This window comes from Bufo gargarizans, chromosome 3 (genome assembly GCF_014858855.1).
Source record: "Bufo gargarizans isolate SCDJY-AF-19 chromosome 3, ASM1485885v1, whole genome shotgun sequence".
Classification (NCBI taxonomy): Eukaryota; Metazoa; Chordata; class Amphibia; order Anura; family Bufonidae; genus Bufo; species Bufo gargarizans.
The window spans coordinates 559,732,868-559,753,953 of record NC_058082.1 but is presented as its reverse complement, the minus strand read 5'-3'; the positions used below and the strand labels follow the sequence as shown (position 1 = coordinate 559,753,953).

The window sequence follows — 21,086 nt, the reverse complement described above, 5'->3', positions numbered from 1 at the left end:
TCCCAGCCCGCCGTCCTCTGGTGCCGCTCGTGACGTCCGCCGGCTGGAGGTGTGTTTTTCTGGGCACATCGCCCAGTAACGCCGCCCCTGGGCACCTTCAGAAGGTAATTTGCATAAGTTTAAAAAGTGTTATTTTCATTATCTGGGCGAGGGACACATAAGAGAAAGGTATGATCGTAATGAGGGTTAAAGAGTCTATAACCTGATCTGAGCGGTCTAAAACGCTCAGATTAGGTGAAAGACTCCCTTTAATTTATCCCCAGAAGGTCCATAAAAGACCTTTGCACTTCCAAAGGAGCCCCAGTTACAGGGAGAACCAGCCTGCTGAGGGGATCTTTGTACAGGGCAGAGCCGTGAGGCTCTGCAGTCCTCTGCAGTCCCTGACACCTGGCCATCACGTGCACAGCGCGCCGCTCACCTGTGTGCACAGATACACTGCTTCTGCCTTCTCCTCTGCCCCCCCGCTGTCTCTGACAGCCGGGGACTCGTCCTGCTCCTGCTACAGTGCAGGAGCTGTATCCCTGCAATTGTGCGGCGCTGCGGGCAGATGACACGATCGGCTGTGTTTCTGCCCAGCAGGACGGGGGCCGCAAACCATGGCTCTGGGGGCCGCATGCGGCCCATGGGCAGCAGGTTGTGCACCCATGCTTTAAGGTAATGCTGTAAGTTTGTCTGGAATAGATCACCAAATGACAAACACAGTTCTGATGCATCTGGAAAACTCAGCTCTACCACATTTAAAGGGAGTCTTCATTGGGACACTTTGAATCCATATGCAAATAGGCAGTTAAGTGCACTGAGGGTTTATTTTATAGAGAGTATAGGAATAGGATCATATTATCCGGCCTGTAGCACATAGGACACAGGGCACAGTACATGGAGACAGGCGTCACTCGGTCACAGGCCAATGGTCTCAGGGCCGTGGGTTCCTTATTCTTGATTTCTCTCAAGTCCATTGATTGTAAACATAAGACAATACAGTAGGTCGGTGAATATCTTCAGTTCATTCTCCGCACTTCTATCTGTCATAAGAAAGCAAAAAGTTTAAAGAAAATTACCCCCTACCTAAATTTCTGGGCCCCGATGTAAAAACTGTACCAGAGCCCGCCACCTAACACACCTCATTTATAGTATAGGTACCCTCCTATCTAGTAGAGTGGCCCTCGGTCCCCATGAGGCACCAGGACCTTAGGTCAATGGCGTCTGGCATTGTACGGCTACTTAGACCACTGAGCCTCATGCTCTCCCAGCTGCATCTTCTATAGTTGCTTTTAAAAAATACCCGTCAGCAAGATCAACCCTATTAGGTCGGTTGATCCTTCTGTTTAAAATTATACCAGTCTTGTGAAAATCGGCTGATCCTGAGAAGAAAAAAAAAGACTTATTAATTATGTAAATAAGCGCTTTAGTGCACCAGGGGGCAGGGCGTCTCCCCTCGATGGTCTTCAAGTTTTTCAGTGCTGGCCATACCCCTCAGTGCACTAAAGCCCTCAGGTGCCTAAGGAATAAAAGTATTTTTTTCTTAGGAATGACGTAACCGATTTTCACAAGACAGGTGTCATTTTAATTGGCAGGATCAACCCTAGCAGGCAGTATACCTGGTTGAATCGGGTGGATGCTACTGACAGGTGTTATTTAAACTTCTGACCGCCTCATTACTGAAGATACTCTTTGCAATGTAAAATGACCCATTCTAGTTTTTCCCAACAGCAGATATAAGGGGCACTAGGGCTTCCCCCTACACAGATTGTTACCAGGTCCTTATGTACAAAAGTAATTTGCTCATGGCACCTGTCTTGGCAGCTTTTATGACATACATAAGTGTCAAGATAGTGTGAATACCCCAAATATACCAGACAGTACACAGGGAACAAAAAATCTCCCTGGCAGCTACAGCTGGTCTACCCCGGAACAGCACCCAATATCTCAGCTTCTTGTACCCCATAGATGTGGATTAGTGAGGTTGTGGTTATCTGCTATGGACAAAAAAAACACAACTTTCTTAAATTTTTTAAAATAAATATTTCACTTTGAGGGACTTTTCCTTCAGTTAGAACGTGTTCTCAGGACGGTGACTAATCTCCTCTGAGATAAACCAGCCCCACAATCCAAACATGGACAATCTCATCCATGACCAAATCCAAGGAAGATAATCTAGGCGTACAGGCGCCCTATCTCTGTAGTATGAGCTCAGAAGGCGATAACACCTTCAATGGGCTCGGTCTCTGCAGGTAAATATTGTCTCTGGGTCCTCACGCCCTTCCTCTGCTCGCCTAGCCTGCATGATTCTGTCCTTTATTTCCGCATTGTGCAGGGCCGCCAGGCCGGACAGGATTTTAGCAGTGCCCTCCACTAATAGCCACAATGCCCCTAGTGACTGCAGCAGTGCCCCCTACTAATAGCCACAATGCCCCTAGTGACTGCAGCAGTGCCCTCCACTAATAGCCACAATGCCCCTAGTGACTGCAGCAGTGCCCTCCACTAATAGCCACAGTGTGCCCCCAATGTTTACAGCAGTGCCCCCTACTAATAGCCACAGTGCCCCTAGTACCTGCAGAAGTGCCTTACACTAATAGCCACAGTGTGCCCCCAGTGTTTACAGCAGTGCCTCCAGAAATCCTTGGAATATACTTTTTTGCTTTAGACCGAAAGAAAACTAGATGAACTCACACCTCCTCTAAACTAAAAGTGTCCCCATGATGTGACATGTATATTTCCATTGCTATCACTGGAAGGTTAACAGTCCATGCGGGGCCCACCCTGTGCTTTTCCTGTCCCCTTGTCCTATCGAACCCGAATATTGGTCACCCAATCCCCAACCATAGGGGCAAATGCACAGGGGGCAGCACTGGACCCTCCCATGATGGGAGTTATGATGATATGAGCCCACAACAGCATTTTTTGCTATGGGGCCTCTTCTCATCTTTGTCTCTGTAGGCTCTTTCAGTGTACCTGTAGACATATAAGTCCTTGATTACCTCCATCTGCACGTGGATCCAGTCCAGGAAAGACGTTATTCGGGTGTACACTCCTGGCTTATACCTCAGCGCACAGCCGACACCCCAGCTAGTGGTTCCCATCAGTTTCCACAGTTTCTTATCTTCACAGGCTAAGGGACCCCCACTGTCCCCCTAGAAGAACAGAGAGATGTTACTAGAATCAGAGCAGGCTACACAAACCATCCACTCTACCAGATACAGTGTTATAGCCTGGAATCAAAATCTATTTTTGCAGGGTTATACCATTTAATATACACCACCTGCCGACCACTTTCAAGATGCAAAATATTTTTAATTGTGACACGTACAATAATTAAGACAAAAAAAACCCTGAGAACTTTAATGTGCATAAGTATTTGCTGTGATCCACTGGTTCACTGCTAAAGTGTTAATCGCTTATCATCAGTTCAGTAAAGGAGAGACTCAATTTTACTATAATCAAGCTGGCCTGGTCATTGGTCTCAACATCTGACCAATCCAATCTCCACTCCCTGTTCTTCTGCCTTGCACCCCGCTACCCGTTTGCCAAACATCAAGGGCACCTCAACCACCACCCCTTGGCAAACCCCATAGTCCAGCGTGTGCCCAGAAAGAAAGAAAGGTTTTGTTCATCCATTCACTGCAGGTTGGAAGAGGATTAGCCACTATGAGAACTTCCACCACCTTCATTGTCACTGCCACTAGTCCAATCCTTTATACCCACACACCTCCTTATAATAGTCCTATGGAAAGATACCTCTATTTACACTGTGGGGGATACGGCTTATAGTGTCCTATAGACAGATCCTTCCATCTCGTCTGTAGAGAGTAAGGCTTATAATGGTCCTATGGACAGATCCTTCCATCTACTCTGTGGAACGTGCGGCTTATAATGTCCTATGGACAGATCCTTCCATCTCGTCTGTGGAGTGTACGGCTTATAATGGTCCTATGGACAGATCCTTCCATCTCCTCTGTGGAACGTGCGGCTTATAATGTCCTATGGACAGATCCTTCCATCTCCTCTGTGGAGTGTATGGCTTATAGTGTCCTATGGACAGATCCTTCCATCTCCTCTGTGGAACGTGCGGCTTATAGTGTCCTATGGACAGAGCCTTCCATCTCCTCTGTGCAGTGTACGGCTTATAGTGTCCTATGGACAGATCCTTCCATCTCCTCTGTGCAGTGTACGGCTTATAGTGTCCTATGGACAGAGCCTTCCATCTCCTCTGTGCAGTGTACGGCTTATAGTGTCCTATGGACAGATCCTTCCATCTCCTCTGTGCAGTGTACGGCTTATAGTGTCCTATGGACAGATCCTTCCATCTCCTCTGTCCAGTGTACAGCTTATAACGGTCTTATGTATAAATCCTTCCATCTCCTCTGTGGAATGTTTGGCTTGTAGTTGTCCTAAGGACAGATCCTTCTATCTCCTCTGTGGCGTGTTTAGCTTATAATGTCCTATGGACAGATCCTTCCATGTCCTCCGTGGAGTGTACGGCTTATAGTGTCCTATGGACAGATCCTTCTATCTCCTCTGTGGAGTGTTTGGCTTATAATGTCCTATGGACAGATCCTTCCATGTCCTCCGTGGAGTGTATGGCTTATAGTGTCCTATGGACAGATCCTTCCATCTCCTCTGTGGAGTGTACGGCTTTATAGTGTCCTATGGACAGATCCTTCCATCTCCTCTGTGGAGTATACGGCTTATAGTGTCCTATGGACAAGTCCTTCCATCTCCTCTATGGAGTGTACGACTTATAGTGTTCTATGGACAGGTCCTTCCATCTCCTCTGTGGAGTGTACGGCTTATAGTGTCCTATGGACAGATCCTTCCATCTCCTCTGTGTAGTGTACGGCTTATAGCGTCCTATGGACAGATCCTTCCATCTCCTCTGTGCAGTGTACGGCTTATAGTGTCCTATGGACAGGTCCTTCCATCTCCTCTGTGTAGTGTAGGGCTTATAGTTTCCTATGGACAGGTCCTTCCATCTCCTCTGTGCAGTGTACGGCTTATAGTGTCCTATGGACAGGTCCATCCATCTTCTCTGTGGAGTGTACGGCTTATAGTGGTCCTATGGACAGGTCCATCCATCTCCTCTGTGGAGTGTACGGCTTATAGTGTCCTATGGACAGATCCTTCCATCTTCTCTGTGTAGTGTACGGCTTATAGTGGTCCTATGGACAGGTCTATCCATCTCCTCTGTGGAGTGTACGGCTTATAGTGTCCTATGGACAAATCCTTTCATCTCCTCTGTGAATATCTTGAGCTCCTTCAGTGTTATTGCTGGTAAGTAAAGTTCTCCTTGCCCGGGCGGTGAGTTTTTTTTAGGTGGCCTTCTCTGGTCAGCTTTATAGTTGAGCCAAATTCTTTAATTTTGTTATAGTGGATATAAAGGTGCTCCATTGTTCAACATTTGGGATTTTTTTTTTTATAACTCAACCCTGATCTGTATTTTGTCCTGTTTAGAGACTCCTTGGTCTTCACGTTACTTCATAATTTTGCAGAATTAGCAGGGCCTTTCAGAATAGGTGTATTTATCCTGATATCATGTGACTGGTCATGTGACACTTTACACACAAAGGGTCTTCATTTAACTAATGATATCACTTCTGAAGTTATAAGGTTAGACCAGACCATCTTTGGTGGTTTCATAGCAAGTGGAGTACATTTAGTGTTGAGCGCATCGAACTCCACTAAGTGTAATTCGATCTGAATTTCAGGGAAAATTTGATTTTCTGCAAAGTCCAATTTCCTCGTGCTTCGTGGTGACGAATCGATTTTACCTTGAAATGATGTAAAAACAAAAAAAAAATTTTAAATCACACTTACCTCATTCATTTGAGCGCAAAGAGCTGGCCGCACCCATCTTGATTTCACACAAAATCCCATGCACGGTGACATATGAAGTCACCACGCCGGCGGATGTGATGATGTCATCACGGATCGCACGAGATTTCACACAATATCTTCAATCAAGATAGCGGCAGCCGGCTCTTTGTGATCAAATGGATGAGGGTAAGAATTATTATTATTTTTTTATTTTTTATTTTACACTGGATTATTGCTATCAGATGCCGCGATCAGCTATGAACGCGGCATCTGAGGGGTACAATGACGGGGGCTGGCAGAATCGCCGCTCCCTGTCATTGCACCCACTACTTATCGAATCGATTAAAATTTTCCAATACTTCTCTCATCTCTAAGTAATTTCATACAGTTATATTCTTATACATAGGAGCAGTATTATAGTAGTTATATTCTTGTACATAGGAGCAGTATTATAGTAGTTATATTCTTGTACATAGGAGGCAGTATTATAGTAGTTGTATTCTTGTACATAGGAGCAGTATTATAGTAGTTATATTCTTGTACATAGTAGGCAGTATTATAGTAGTTATATTCTTGTACATAGGAGCAGCATTATAGTAGTTATATTCTTGTACATAGGAGCAGTATTATAGTAGTTATATTCTTGTACATAGGAGGCAGTATTATAGTAGTTATATTCTTGTACATAGGAGCAGTATTATAGTAGTTATATTCCTGTACATAGGAGGCAGTATTATAGTAGTTATATTCTTGTACATAGGAGCAGTATTATAGTAGTTATATTCCTGTACATAGGAGGCAGTATTATAGTAGTTATATTCTTGTACATAGGAGGCAGTATTATAGTAGTTGTATTCTTGTACATAGGAGCAGTATTATAGTAGTTATATTCTTGTACATAGTAGGCAGTATTATAGTAGTTATATTCTTGTACATAGGAGCAGTATTATAGTAGTTATATTCCTGTACATAGGAGGCAGTATTATAGTAGTTATATTCTTGTACATAGGAGCAGTATTATAGTAGTTATATTCCTGTACATAGGAGGCAGTATTATAGTAGTTATATCCTTGTACATAGGAGCAGTATTATAGTAGTTATATTCTTGTACATAGGAGCAGTATTATAGTAGTTATATTCTTGTACATAGGAGCAGTATTATAGTAGTCATATTCTTGTACATAGGAGCAGTATTATAGTAGTTATATTCTTGTACATAGGAGCAGTATTATAGTAGTTATATTCTTGTACATAGGAGGCAGTATTATAGTAGTTATATTCTTGTACATAGGTGCAGTATTATAGTAGTTATATTCTTGTACATAGGAGCAGTATTATAGTAGTTATATTCTTGTACATAGGAGGCAGTATTATAGTAGTTATATTCTTGTACATAGGAGGCAGTGTTATAGTAGTTCTATTCTTGTACATAGGAGCAGTATTATAGTAGTTATATTCTTGTACATAGGAGCAGTATTATAGTGGTTATATTCTTGTACATAGGAACAGTATTATAGTGGTTATATTCTCTTGTACATAGGAGCAGTATTATAGTAGTTATATCCTTGTACATAGGAGCAGTATTATAGTGGTTATATTCTTGTACATAGGAACAGTATTATAGTAGTTATATTCTTGTACATAATATAAGTATTATAGTAGTTTTATTCTTGTACATAGGAGCAGTATTATAGTAGTTATATTGTTGTACATAGGAGGCAGTATTATAGTAGTTATATTCCTGTACATAGGAGCAGTATTATAGTAGTTATATTCTTGTACATAGGAGCAGTATTATAGTAGTTATATTCTTGTACATAGGAGCAGTATTATAATAGTTATATTCTTGTACATAGGAGCAGTATTATAGTAGTTATATTCTTGTACATAGGAGCAGTATTATAGCAGTTATATTCTTGTACATAGGAGCAGTATTATAGTAGTTATATTCTTGTACATAGGAGCAGTATTATAGTAGTTATATTCTTGTACATAGGAGCAGTATTATAGTAGTTCTATTCTTGTCCATAGGAGAGGATAGACGTGTGCTGTTGAGCTCCCTGCAGGGAGGAGGCATGGCTTCTGACCCAGGTGGAGGGGAGGGGAGCTGGGCTGATGATCCTGGGAAAGCCCAGAGCTTGGAGTGTGGCCTGCAGCATGGAGATCTTGGAAGCGATGATCTGGGAATGGTGGCTGGTGAGTCAACTGAAACTTGTAGTGCTTCTAGATTAAGTACAACTGTGACAAAGAAAAGTTTATTTAAACTGGAAAGGCGCATCTCTAAGTTAAGAGATGAGATAAAGACAGAGACTGATCCCAAGAAGAAGCTGATGAAGTATGAATGCCTGGATGACTGCACACGTGAACTGGATATATTAAAAGACAAATTAGATAAAGGTAAAAACACAATACCTAAAGTGGAAAGCTGGGCAATGGAGAAAAAGAGGGAGGCCAGAGCCCAGAATGTGAAGATAAAAGAAATCATAGAAATAAAAAGGAAAGATTACGGCGATGTGCATAATATGGTGAAGCAAGGAACCCCTCAGAGATGTGTGGGTGCAGCGCCTGGAGGGTCACTGCTTTCAGGGTCACTATGTATGGGGTCTGAGCAGTCAGTCTCTGAAAATGCTGGGAATGCTATGGAGCAAAGTGAGCCATCCAACAAGGAGTTAATTGCAGTGGACTCAGCTTGTAACTCTGGTGAAGTGAATGAGAGCAGCAATCCTGTGTGTGAGCAGGAGAGTGCTTCATGTATGGACATTGTGGGTGAGACCCCGCTCAGTGCTGTGGAGGAGACCCCGCTCAGTGCTGTGGGGGAGACCCGGCTCAGTGCTGTGATTGAGACCCGGCTCAGTGCTGTGGAGGAGACCCGGCTCAGTGCTGTGGAGAAGACCCGGCTCAGTGCTGTGGGGGAGACCCCGCTCAGTGCTGTTATTGAGCCCCCGCTCAGTGCTGTTATTGAGCCCCCGCTCAGTGCTGTTATTGAGCCCCCGCTCAGTGCTGTTATTGAGCCCCGCTCAGTGCTGTTATTGAGCCCCCGCTCAGTGCTGTGATTGAGCCCCCGCTCAGTGCTGTGGAGGAGACCCCGCTCAGTGCTGTGGAGGAGACCCCGCTCAGTGCTGTGGAGGAGACCCCGCTCAGTGCTGTGGAGGAGACCCCGCTCAGTGCTGTGGAGGAGACCCCGCTCAGTGCTGTGGAGGAGACCCCGCTCAGTGCTGTGGAGGAGACCCCGCTCAGTGCTGTGGAGGAGACCCCGCTCAGTGCTGTGGAGGAGACCCCGCTCAGTGCTGTGGAGGAGACCCCGCTCAGTGCTGTGATTGAGACCCCGCTCAGTGCTGTGATTGAGACCCCGCTCAGTGCTGTGATTGAGACCCCGCTCAGTGCTGTGATTGAGACCCCGCTCAGTGCTGTGATTGAGACCCCGCTCAGTGCTGTGATTGAGACCCCGCTCAGTGCTGTGATTGAGACCCCGCTCAGTGCTGTGATTGAGACCCCGCTCAGTGCTGTTATTGAGACCCCGCTCAGTGCTGTTATTGAGACCCCGCTCGATCAGCTCTCAGAGGAGACAACTGCACAGATTGGAGCAGACATGGAGGTCAGTATACAGGACCCTCAGTCGTCCACTATGTCAGCTGCACAGCAGTCTGGAGTAGACGCAGGTGGATCTGCAGGACAATCTGGAGTCAGTAAGCCTGTAGAGGAGAGGCCCAGCACTGATCCTCCTGCAGACCGTCCACAATTCAGGAGATTGTTCTCCAATGTTACAAGGCCGGCTAACCCTCCACCTCAGAGGAGGAATGCTGTACGGATTAAGTATACGGGTCCAGAAGAAAGCCTCCCCTCCAGACTGTACATAGGGAAAGTTCTTCTGAAGGACTTCATGAAATTTAAGGCATCTGAGGTGTACGCCCTGATCCATATCCCCTCCAGCAGGATCTATGACATCAGCTTTAAGCTTCAGTATGATCTGGACTTATTCTGGAATATATACAATGACACCAAAGAACAGTCAATCTGGGAGCATCTACAGGTGATCCAGTTGCCCAAGCCTCAGGTAGTGAAGGCCACCATCTTGTTCCAGTCTGAGGTAGTGGCGCTGGCAGATCTGGAGCACTGGCTGAGCAGACAGTGTCTGTTGAAGAGTCATCCCGGAAAAATATATGATGAGGAAGACATTTGGAATGGCGGATACACCGTGATGATACAGCTAGAGCAGAACAATGGTGTGACCAGACATCTGCCACACTCCTTCTACCTGGGCTCAGAGAGGGGGATATGCTACTACCCCGGTCAGCCGCGGCTGTGTCACAGATGTGGGGGCAGGCACCTCGCCATCAACTGCTCCCGTATTAAGTGCTCATTTTGTGGACAGTTTGGTCATTCAAAGGACGACTGTACAGGTCCGGTCATCTGTAACCTGTGTTTAGGATCTGGTCATACGTTCCGGGACTGTCCGCATGCAGATCATAATAAAGGCAGTGATGAGATCTTCTCAGAGGCCATGGAGGAAGGTCAGGAGGATGTCACTGCAAGAGCAGATACAGCCCCAGAAACCGGAAATCCTCATACTGAAGCAATGCAAATTACTAGTGACCCTGCTGTAGAGAGTGGAGACCCTCCTGATGCACTACAAGTACCGGCAGAGTTGGAGACTGATGGCCAAACTACTTTATTACAAGTACCAACATCTGCTGAACCACAAGTACCAGCTATTGAAAAGGCTTTGAAATCCAGAAATCCTGCTGTGGAAGCTAAAGTACCATCTGTAGCACTACAAGTACCAGCCACTGAAGAGGATTCTAATCTTCAGAGTAAAGTGACCAGTAAACCAGTTGCCAAACCACCTAAAGAACTGCCCTCTACGTCTACAAAGCCTGATGGTCCAGCTGCAGGGCTGAGGAAGCTCAGGAGGTCCTCTGTGGATGAAGAGGGGTTCCAGACTGTAAAAAGAAAGAACAGCACTACAGCAAAGAAAACACCGGATCCGCCAGTGCTGGCCATAACCTCCGGGCAGTATGGTGCGCTAGGGGAAGAAGAGTCAGAAGAAAAGATTGAAATGGACTATGCTTCTTCACATAACCCTGATGGTGACCCTCTGGAAGATGAACCTGGCCCTTCAGTGTCCACCAAAAGATGGGGTTCTAAAGGTCACAGTAGTGGAAGGAGGAAAAAGAATAAGAAAAACTAAGTGACCTGGATGAGGCTGAGAATCAGCTCTATAAATGTGAACAGTGTGAAGACTAAGAACAGGCGGCAGGCGATCTACCAACGTCTGTCTCAGGAGAGATCTGACATCTTCTTCTTACAGGAGACTTATTTGAAGAGCAATGCTCAGGTGTTTGCAGCCAAGAGAGACTGGAGACATGGAGCATCTTTCTGGTCCTTCGGGCTGGAGAGAAATGATGGTGTGGCAATTCTCTTCAATAAGATGGAAGTTGAGGTGGAGAGAGTCCTGGAGATCTGTTCGGGCCGCTGTCTGATGCTGGACTTCATACTGGACACTGTGTATTATAGAGTTATTAATATCTATGCTCCTCAGACTAGAAAGGAGAGGAGGGAATTATTCCAGCAGATGAAGCCATATTGTTTTACATCCAGGGTGTTTATAATGTGTGGGGATTTTAATAGTGTCTCCTGTAATGTGGACCGCTCCAGTAGTCATAAGCAATTGAGATATGATGAGAACTTCCTTAACAATATGGTCCAGCAGGCTCATTTAGTGGATCCCTATGGTTTGCGTGGCTCCAATAGAGCCTACACTTACCATAAGGCCGGTAACGCCAGTAGAATAGACCGGGTGTATATAAAACGTGAAGTGAGGAGCTCTGACTACAGGACGAGTCCCATAGAGTTCTCTGACCATTGTATGGTGAGTGTCACGTTGGATCTGGCCGGGGCCATGGTCTGTGGTAGGGGCTACTGGAAGGTGAACAGCTCGGTGCTGCAAGATCCAGGGTTTAGAGAGGCCTTTACCACCTTCTATAATGACCGGAGGACCACCCAGTGTATGTGTGAGGACACAGCGGAGTGGTGGGAGTGTATGAAGGGTGATATCAAGCAGTTTCTGATATGTACTGCGAGGAGGCATAGTAATGTGGAGTATATGAGGTATTCTGCACTGAGGCTGCAGCTAAGCAGGTTATATGGTAAGATTAATAGTGGTGAGAAGATAGATGGTAAATACGTCAGCCAGATAAAGCAGGAGATGCGAGAGCTGCAGTATGACCGCCTCAAGTCTCTCAAAGCAGAGGGGCAGTTCGATAATTGGGGGGTCCACAACCCAGACCCCTATATTGCCTGTAAGAACAGGGTTAATAAGAAGCTTATGACCAGCCTGTTAGATGAGCATGGGGTGGAGCAGTCTGATCAGAGTAAACTCCATAAGATTATTAGAGATTATTACAAAAATCTGTTTAAAGGCCGTCAGATAAGTGGTGACAACATCAGAACTTACCTGAAAGGCGTCAAACTCCCTAAACTAGATCATGCACAAGTAGATGGCTTGGCCGAGCCCATAACTGAGGAGGAGGTGAAGAGGAGCATTGACTCCTTAAAAACCAAGAAGAGCCCGGGCCTGGACGGTCTGACCAGTGAATTCTATAAGGAGTTTAGAGATATATTAGCCCCAGACCTGGCGCAGGTCTATAATGATTGCCTCTCTGCCGGGAAACTTCTGCAGTCACAGTATAAATCTGTTCTGGTTCTTCTGGCAAAGAAAGGAAATCTAAAAGACTTAAAAAACTGGCGTCCATTGTCCTTACTGAACACTGATTATAAGGTCTTGGCCAAGATCTTGTATCACAGGCTGAGTGCGGTGGCAGATGACCTGATCATCTCCAACCAGACGTGTGGTGTGAAAGGCCGGACTATAGAGGACTCATTGCTGCTGGTGAGGGAAGCGGTGACATACATCAGGCAGCACAGTGGAGGAGCATATGTGGTTGGGTTAGACCAGAGCAAGGCCTTTGACAGAGTCCATCATGACTACTTATATCAGGTGTTGTTGGAGTATGGCCTTCCTGCACGCTTCGTACAATGGCTGCAGGTTCTCTATAAGGAGGCGGTAAGTCAGCCTCTGATTAATGGTCACTTGGCAGAACCCTTTAGGATCATGTCTGGTGTAAGGCAGGGGTGCCCTCTAAGCCCATTATTGTATGTCTTCAGTCTGGATCCTTTTTTAAGAAAGTTGCAAGATAATAGAAATCTCTTGGGGTTAGAATGTCACCTACAGAGTAAAAGAGTGGACATAAAGTTCTGTGCTTATGCGGACGATGTGACTGTTCTGGTCTCGTCTAGTGAGGACTGTGCGGCCCTACAACAGGAGATAGCAGCTTTCTCTCGAGTGTCAAATTCTGCTGTGAATATGGATAAGAGCGAGGCGTTGTGGCTGGGGGGTGACCATGGGGTCTTCTCAGTGCCCTTTAGAACAGTGCAGGAGAAGATAAAGATTTTGGGGATTCAGTTTGGAACTGTAGATGATGGGAAGGTGAACTGGGAGGAGAAGCTGGCGGTGTGTGAGCAGAAGGTGCAGTGCTGGAGACACTGGAAGCTGACTTATCAGGAGAAGATCCGCCTGCTGAAAAGCTTCCTGCTCCCGCTATTCCTTTATGTCAGTGTAGTGTTCCCAGTGCCTGATAAGTTACTCACCAGACTGACCAATATCTTCTTCCACTTCTTGTGGGGTAATAGGGTGAATATAGTCAGGAGGAACATTGTCTATCTTCCCCAGAAGGAGGGTGGCCTGTCCATGCCCTGCCCAGAGCTCTTCTTTAACTTAATGTTTCTGATGAGGAACTTCTCATTTTGTAAGAGTTCAGAGTTGAAGCCGTGGAGTCATCTGTTTAAGAACCAGATCCAGCAGTTTGTGTCTGTGTGGTCGGTAGGTGACCCCATCAAGAGGATCTCGGGGCGCATTAAGAATAACGTTTCCTGGTATGCGGTACAAGCAATTAGCAAGATCATTAAATGGAAAATCTTATATGGTGAGGTAAAGCAGCTCAGTAGGAAAGAGATGTATAAGAACCTGCTGATGTCTCAGTTTAGTGCCCACATTCAGCTGAGGAACGCCCCGAACCTGGATGTAAAACAGGCTGTGAAAATCCTGGAGGACCCCAGAGTCCCCGCTCACATGAAGGATGTGTCATGGCTGGCATTTCATGGTAAAATGTATGTCAGGGACAATCTAAAGTGTAGAAATGTGCCAGATAGATCCTGCCCTAGAGAGCAATGCCGTCAGGTACTGGAGACCATGGAGCATCTTCTGCTGGACTGTCCGTTCAGTGTCCAGGTATGGGAGGCCGTGTCACGGTCCCTTCAGTTACCACATCTAGTGGGGCAGCCGTATAATCAGCTCTTGTATGGAGACTTCCCCCCAGATCTCAGACAATACAGCAGAAGTTCCTTATATGTAGTAAATGTGGTGACCATGTACCAACTGTGGTGTGCACGGTGCTGCCTGGTCATCAACAGAGAGCTCCTGACCTGTGATAAAATCTTATATAATGTCCTGGAAAGTCTGAAGATGATATATAAGAAAGACCTGAAAAATAACCGCAATAACGTGTACTGGAGGAACATCCATGTGTCAGTAATTGTATAATGCGTTGTGATGTGTATTATGAAAGTGATGTCACTTTATATTATTATTCTTTTCTATGATTTTATTGTAAGTGTATTGTAATATTTTGTTGCCTGTTTTTAAATAAAAAGATCATTATAGTAGTTATATTCTTGTACATAGGAGCAGTATTATAGTAGTTATATTTTTGTACATAGGAGCAGTATTATAGTAGTTATATTCTTGCATATAGGAGCAGTATTATAGTAGTTATATTCCTGTACATAGGAGGCAGTATTATAGTAGTTATATTCTTGTACATAGGAGCAGTATTATAGTAGTTATATTCTTGTACATAGGAGCAGTATTATAGTAGTTATATTCTTGCATATAGGAGCAGTATTATAGTAGTTATATTCCTGTACATAGGAGCAGTATTATAGTAGTTATATTCTTAACCATATTTCTTTTTATTGAAAAAGAGCAAAAAATCAGGGTCGAGGCCCATACATGACATTTCAGTGGTGATGACAAATCTCCAAATGCTCATCTGGCATATACATCATGCATAGACAATACAATCAATCTTGTCATAGTTAGTAAGAAACACCAAATAAAAATGTAAAAGGGGAAGAAGGGGAAGGGACAATCAGGAGGGAGGAAAGGGAGGAGGGGGGGGAAACGAGGAAGTGAGATAACTTCTGCTCTATCATGTAAAATTTCTATGAACTTTCCATGGGGACCACAGTTTTAAGAAGCGGGCGCGTGAGTTAGTCTCCCAATGCGCAAGCTCCTCGAAACGGTAGATCTGGTCCACCTTGTCGGTCCACATAAGAAGAGTCGGTGGGGAGTCATTCTTCCACAAAAAGGGAATAAGTAACTTAGCTGCTGTAAGCAGCATCGTGGGGAGGTCATGTTTAGAGGGAGATAGAGAGCTGTTAGGGCACCATAAAAGCACCAGTTTAGCATCTATCGAAACCTTAGTTTTGCAAATTTGGTTGACCACAGACTCAATTGACTTCCAAAACGGTTGAATCTTGTGACAAAACCACCAAATATGCGACAAAGACCCAATACCTGTACCACATCTCCAACACGATTCAGGGACCTCAGGGTTTAATTTATGCAAGAACTCGGGTGTTTTGTACCATCTACTGAGAAGCTTAAATGAATTCTCTTGAATCCTCACACAGCGACTGAAGCCGTGTGAGTGGGACAAGATGGACGCCTTCTCCGGCTCCGTAAGAGACATGGAGAGCTCCCGCTCCCAGGAGACCACATAATGTAGCTCTGGGGGTAATGAAGAAAGTATTTCTTTATACATCTGGGATAACGGTCTAAGGGGAGGTTTAGTAGCCAAAACCTTCTTTTCAAGCCAGGAGGGGGAACTATTACCTGTAAAAGGCCCAGTACACTTTTTAGTGTCTCGTTTAAAATCTGCTAAGTGGAAAAAAGGCGCAGTTTTAACCTCCGGGAGGTCCACCACTGGGTCCCAGGTCAAACTGCCATCCGGGAGAAGGCCATCCCGCAGAGGAATGTCAGCGAGCTTAGACCAAATCCCGGAGGGGTTTAGTATAGTAGTTATATTCTTGTACATAGGAGCAGTATTATAGTAGTTATATTCTTGTACATAGGAGCAGTATTATAGTAGTTATATTCTTGTACATAGGAGCAGTATTATAGTAGTTATATTCTTGTACATAGGAGAGTATTATAGTAGTTATATTCTTGTACATAGGAGGCAGTATTATAGTAGTTATATTCTTGTACATAGGAGCAGTATTATAGTAGTTATATTCTTGTACACAGGAGAGTATTATAGTAGTTATATTCTTGTACATAGGAGGCATTATTATAGTAGTTATATTCTTGTACATAGGAGCAGCATTATAGTAGTTATATTCTTGTACACAGGAGAGTATTATAGTAGTTATATTCTTGTACATAGGAGGCATTATTATAGTAGTTATATTCTTGTACATAGGAGCAGCATTATAGTAGTTATATTCTTGTACACAGGAGAGTATTATAGTAGTTATATTCTTGTACATAGGAGCAGTATTATAGTAGTTATACTCTTGTACATAGGAGCAGTATTATAGTAGTTATATTCTTGTACATAGGAGCAGTATTATAGTAGTTATATTCTTGTACATAGGAGGCAGTATTATAGTAGTTATATTCTTGTACATAGGAGCAGTATTATAGTAGTTATATTCTTGCATATAGGAGCAGTATTATAGTAGTTATATTCCTGTACATAGGAGCAGTATTATAGTAGTTATATTTTTGTACATAGGAGCAGTATTATAGTAGTTATATTCTTGTACATAGGAGCAGTATTATAGTAGTTATATTCTTGTACACAGGAGAGTATTATAGTAGTTATATTCTTGTACACAGGAGAGTATTATAGTAGTTATATTCTTGTACATAGGAGGCATTATTATAGTAGTTATATTCTTGTACATAGGAGCAGTATTATAGTAGTTATATTCTTGTACATAGGAGCAGTATTATAGTAGTTATATTCTTGTACATAGGAGCAGTATTATAGTAGTTATATTCTTCTATAAAGGAGCAGTATTATAGTAGTTATATTCTTGTACATAGGAGCAGCATTATAGTAGTTATATTCTTGTACACAGGAGAGTATTATAGTAGTTATATTCTTGTACATAGGAGCAGTATTATAGTAGTTATATTGTTGTACAAAGGAGCAGTATTATAGTAGTTATATTTTTGTAGTGTGAGATTTATGATAATCATGTTTGAGTACGTATTCAACAGTGTTATAATAGTTATAGCATTACAGCAATGAAGGCTAATTAGTTGAGATATCATAATTTTCAATGAGAAACAAAAACCATATGGCTAATATCTAATAATGACCCACGCCCAGTTAATGATGTGGTCATGATATGCAGGAAGGGATCGGTTATTTGCTAAGTATTTGATATCTGATTAATAACATTTTTACACTACCTGACAGGTATCCACCCCACCTTCCAGAAAGCCGGCACAGAGCATTGATGGCTTTATGACTCCACCATAGATATATTTTTTATTACAGACTCTGTTTGATATGAGTGGGACCCCAGCATAGTCCATTGTCTGAGATGTGTCCCCTGTAAAATAAACATATCAAGCATAAAATTATAACTATTCTTTATGGATATCTGACATGGGCTATCTGTGGATGAGACTGTTTTGGGGGATCTGTACATATGCATTTTTTTAAATGGACTCTGCAGGATACAAAAAAAACGTGGAGTACTGCACATTTGTATACATCAAACCGATAGGAAATAACATTTTCTAGGCTCCAGCAGGGCACATTTTTGAGTTTCCCTTTAAGGCGCATAAAAATGGCCTTTGAATAAAATACATATTTTTTGTGGGAATTTTTGCCAACGATCCCCCTCTGGTATGTCACTGTCCATGTTATGGGACTATTTGTGCTCTCATAGTTTGTATTTGGTGGCTGCAAATATGACCTTAAGGTTTTTCAAGTACACCTGCTATTAAAGTCAATGGACGCAATGCGAACGCGCGGTTCGCGAACATTTGATCGCGAGCTCGCGTTCCCGAATGTTCATCCATCACTATTCAGAACCACCAAGTCACTGCCCCTCCTAGCGACGTACACTGACAGGCTCCATGCACATTATCCAGACACCCAAATTGCCCCTGTGCCCTCTGCTACAGAAAACGCGGGGCACCCATAACATACTCAGTACCATGTCCAGGACCTGCACCAACAATAATCCTGCCATTGTCACACAGCAGAACAATGCCCAGTTACCTGCAACGTGTGTAAACAGTCCAATGCACACCTGTCCACAAGACAGCGCCACCCCTGTCCACAGGCTGTGTGTGGTATTGCATTTTAGCCTCATTCACTGCAGACACAACCTGTGGGCAGGTGCTGTTTTTTAGAAGAAAGCATCCATGTTTTTAAAAACTTGTATAACCATTTATTTATTTTTTTACTTTGAAGCCTCATAATCATCTTTTTTTTTTTCTATATATCATGAATTAAACATAAAAAATGACTGAAACTTCTCGTCTTTGTAAAATTCACAATTTTCCAGCAGGGAGGGGGATGGAGCGCGCCACACACTTATACTTCACATGTTATGTTTTTTTTTTTGCTTTTTGTCTCGAATACTGAAACCTTTTCGCCCGTCTTGCTATCTTGCCACCTGCTGCGATCCCATTGCCGCTCTGAATCGGTAATAATACAGCCATTTCCATGGCAACCGTGTGTGATGCAATGAATTCAGCAGCAGGCTTTAAGGAAAAGAATAAGCTGCTTCCTAATCCCTCATTTAAATATCTTTCACAAAGGCGCTGAGCAGATCGACCATTTCCATATTTTTTTTTTAAACGAAAAAAGAAAGAAAAACAACAAGAAAAAAATGACAACACGGATTCCCAGGGCTCAGCCTTCCTTTAACACCGGCTGAAACTATTAGGTTTATGACAAAGGCTCCTAGAACATGATATATCATACAATTCGTCTAATGATACGAAAACAGATTGATCCGCTCGTATGTACGGTCATAGAATCAATTCTCAGTCAGGGGGGCAACATATAGCCTGTGGGTGCATGGACAGCGATGACTTAACAGGCAGCAAGGATTATATGTAGAGATGAGCGAATTTTTCAAAAATTCAATTCACCGGTTCACCGAATATTTTTGGAAAAATTTGGTTCGATCTGAATATATTTGCGGCGAATTACGTTAAAAAGCGTCTATTTCCATGCTGCAGAGAGCCTTTATAGTGGTGTAGAATACCGTGAGTCCGTATGACACGCAGATGACAGGCGTCACTCTTAGAATCACTGCACACTGCACTTATTTGGGCAGTCACGGGGCCAAAACTGACCAAATAACAAAAGTATGAACTCAGCCTTACAGGTCGATGTTAGCGTCAAGAAGAAGCACACTCCTTTTACACAGCCGTCAGCTGATTCCACATAGATGTCTACAGAACCTGCTCTATTAAACACTTCTACAAGTAGAGCCCCCGACAGAGTGGAGAGGGTGTCAGCAGTAAGTTTGTGTTGACGTCACTGATTATTTTGCCCTTCCTCTGATCCGTCAGAACAATAACCCCCAAAAACCAGATCCTATCTGTGGAGCATCCGCCTTCACTCAGTCAGCATTTGGTCAGTAATCCATCAGTATTGCTAATGCCCAAAAAAAACAGGAGTGGATCTAAAACATAGATGACACGTGAATGGAATATTTGCATGTCTTCTGTGTTTTGTACCCACTCCTGCTTTTGGCTACCAAATCACAAGCCAATTCTGATGGGACCATACAGGCCTTACAGCTGCTACACAGACAGGATCCATTGTGCGTCTCATTTGTACTTCCTTCTGACAGATCAGAGAAAAGGTCAAATAAATGATGGGGTCAGCCAGGCCGAAAGCCAAAATAGGGGACCAGTCATGAAGTGGGGAGGGTGGGAACAGCATGAGAAGTCCACAGAGTGGACCTATGACATAGTAGTGAGGTGGAAGCATCAGGAGAAGGCCACCAAGTGGCCCAATGACAAGGTCTGGAGGTGGCAGCAGTATGAGGAGGCCACCGAGTGGCACAATGACAGAGTCTGGAGGTGGGGGCAGCAGCAGCAGCATCAGGAGAAGGCCACCGAGTGGCACAATGACAGAGTCTGGAGGTGGGGGCAGCAGCAGCATCAGGAGAAGGCCACCGAGTGGCACAATGACAGAGTCTGGAGGTGGCGGCAGCAGCAGCAGCAGAGGGCCACTGAGTGGCCCAATGACAGGGTCTGGAGGTGGTAGCAGTATGAGGAGGCCACCAAGTGGCACAATGACAGAGCCTGGAGGTGGCGGCAGCAGCAGCAGAGGGCCACTGAGTGGCCCAATGACAGGGTCTGGAAGTGGCAGCAGTATGAGGAGGCCACCGAGTGGCACAATGACACAGTCTGGAGTTGGCAGCATCAGGAGAAGGCCACCAAGTGGCACAATGACATGGTCTGGAGGTGGCAGCAGTATGAGGCCACCAAGTGGCACAATGACACAGTCTGGAGTTGGCAGCATCAGGAGAAGGCCACCAAGTGGCCCAATGACATGGTCTGGAGGTGGCGGCAGCATGAGGAGACCACAGAGTGGCACAATGACCAAGTCTGCACAATGACAGAGTATGGAGGTGGAGGCAGCAGCAGCATCAGGAGAAGGCCACCGAGTGGCACAATGACAGAGTCTGGAGGTGGCAGCATATGAGGCCACCAAGTGGCACAATGACACAGTCTGGAGTTGGCAGCATCAGGAGAAGGCCACCAAGTGGCACAATGACATGGTCTGGAGGTGGCGGCAGCATGAGGAGACCACAGAGTGGCACAATGACCAAGTCTGGAGATGGCGACAGCAGCAGGATCAGGAGGATACCACAGAGTGGCAAGGTGACATAGTGTGGAGATGGCGGCAGCCGCAGCATCAGGATACCACAGAGTGGCAAGGTGACATAGTGTGGAGATATGTGGCAAAAAAGGGAAGGCGTTCATAGGGTAGTATGATTGTAAAAGGATATTTAGGAACAAAACATACCAATAGTTGTGCTCACCTTAAGGTGTTGTGCATACGCAGACACAACACTCGTGGGGACAAAAGGTTGGTGCTGCGGTATCTCTTAATCCTCGTAGGTGGAGTGGCCGGTTCTCCGAGTGATGCGCAATACAATAGGGA

General features: G+C 44.4%; 1 protein-coding gene across 1 annotated transcript in view; it reads right to left on the bottom strand.

Annotated features, from left to right (window-relative positions):
• Positions 1-941: 941 nt before the first annotated feature.
• Positions 942-21,086, bottom strand: part of TMPRSS3 (transmembrane serine protease 3) — a 155,090-nt gene continuing 134,945 nt past the window's right edge. Inside the window, exons 16-18 of the mRNA XM_044285875.1 lie at positions 17,354-17,496; positions 2,979-3,131; positions 942-1,022 (exon numbers count right to left, since the gene is read on the bottom strand). Of these exons, the coding sequence (XP_044141810.1) occupies positions 999-1,022; positions 2,979-3,131; positions 17,354-17,496 (320 nt within the window). The 3' untranslated portion in view covers positions 942-998. The remainder of the gene's footprint in view (positions 1,023-2,978; positions 3,132-17,353; positions 17,497-21,086) is intronic.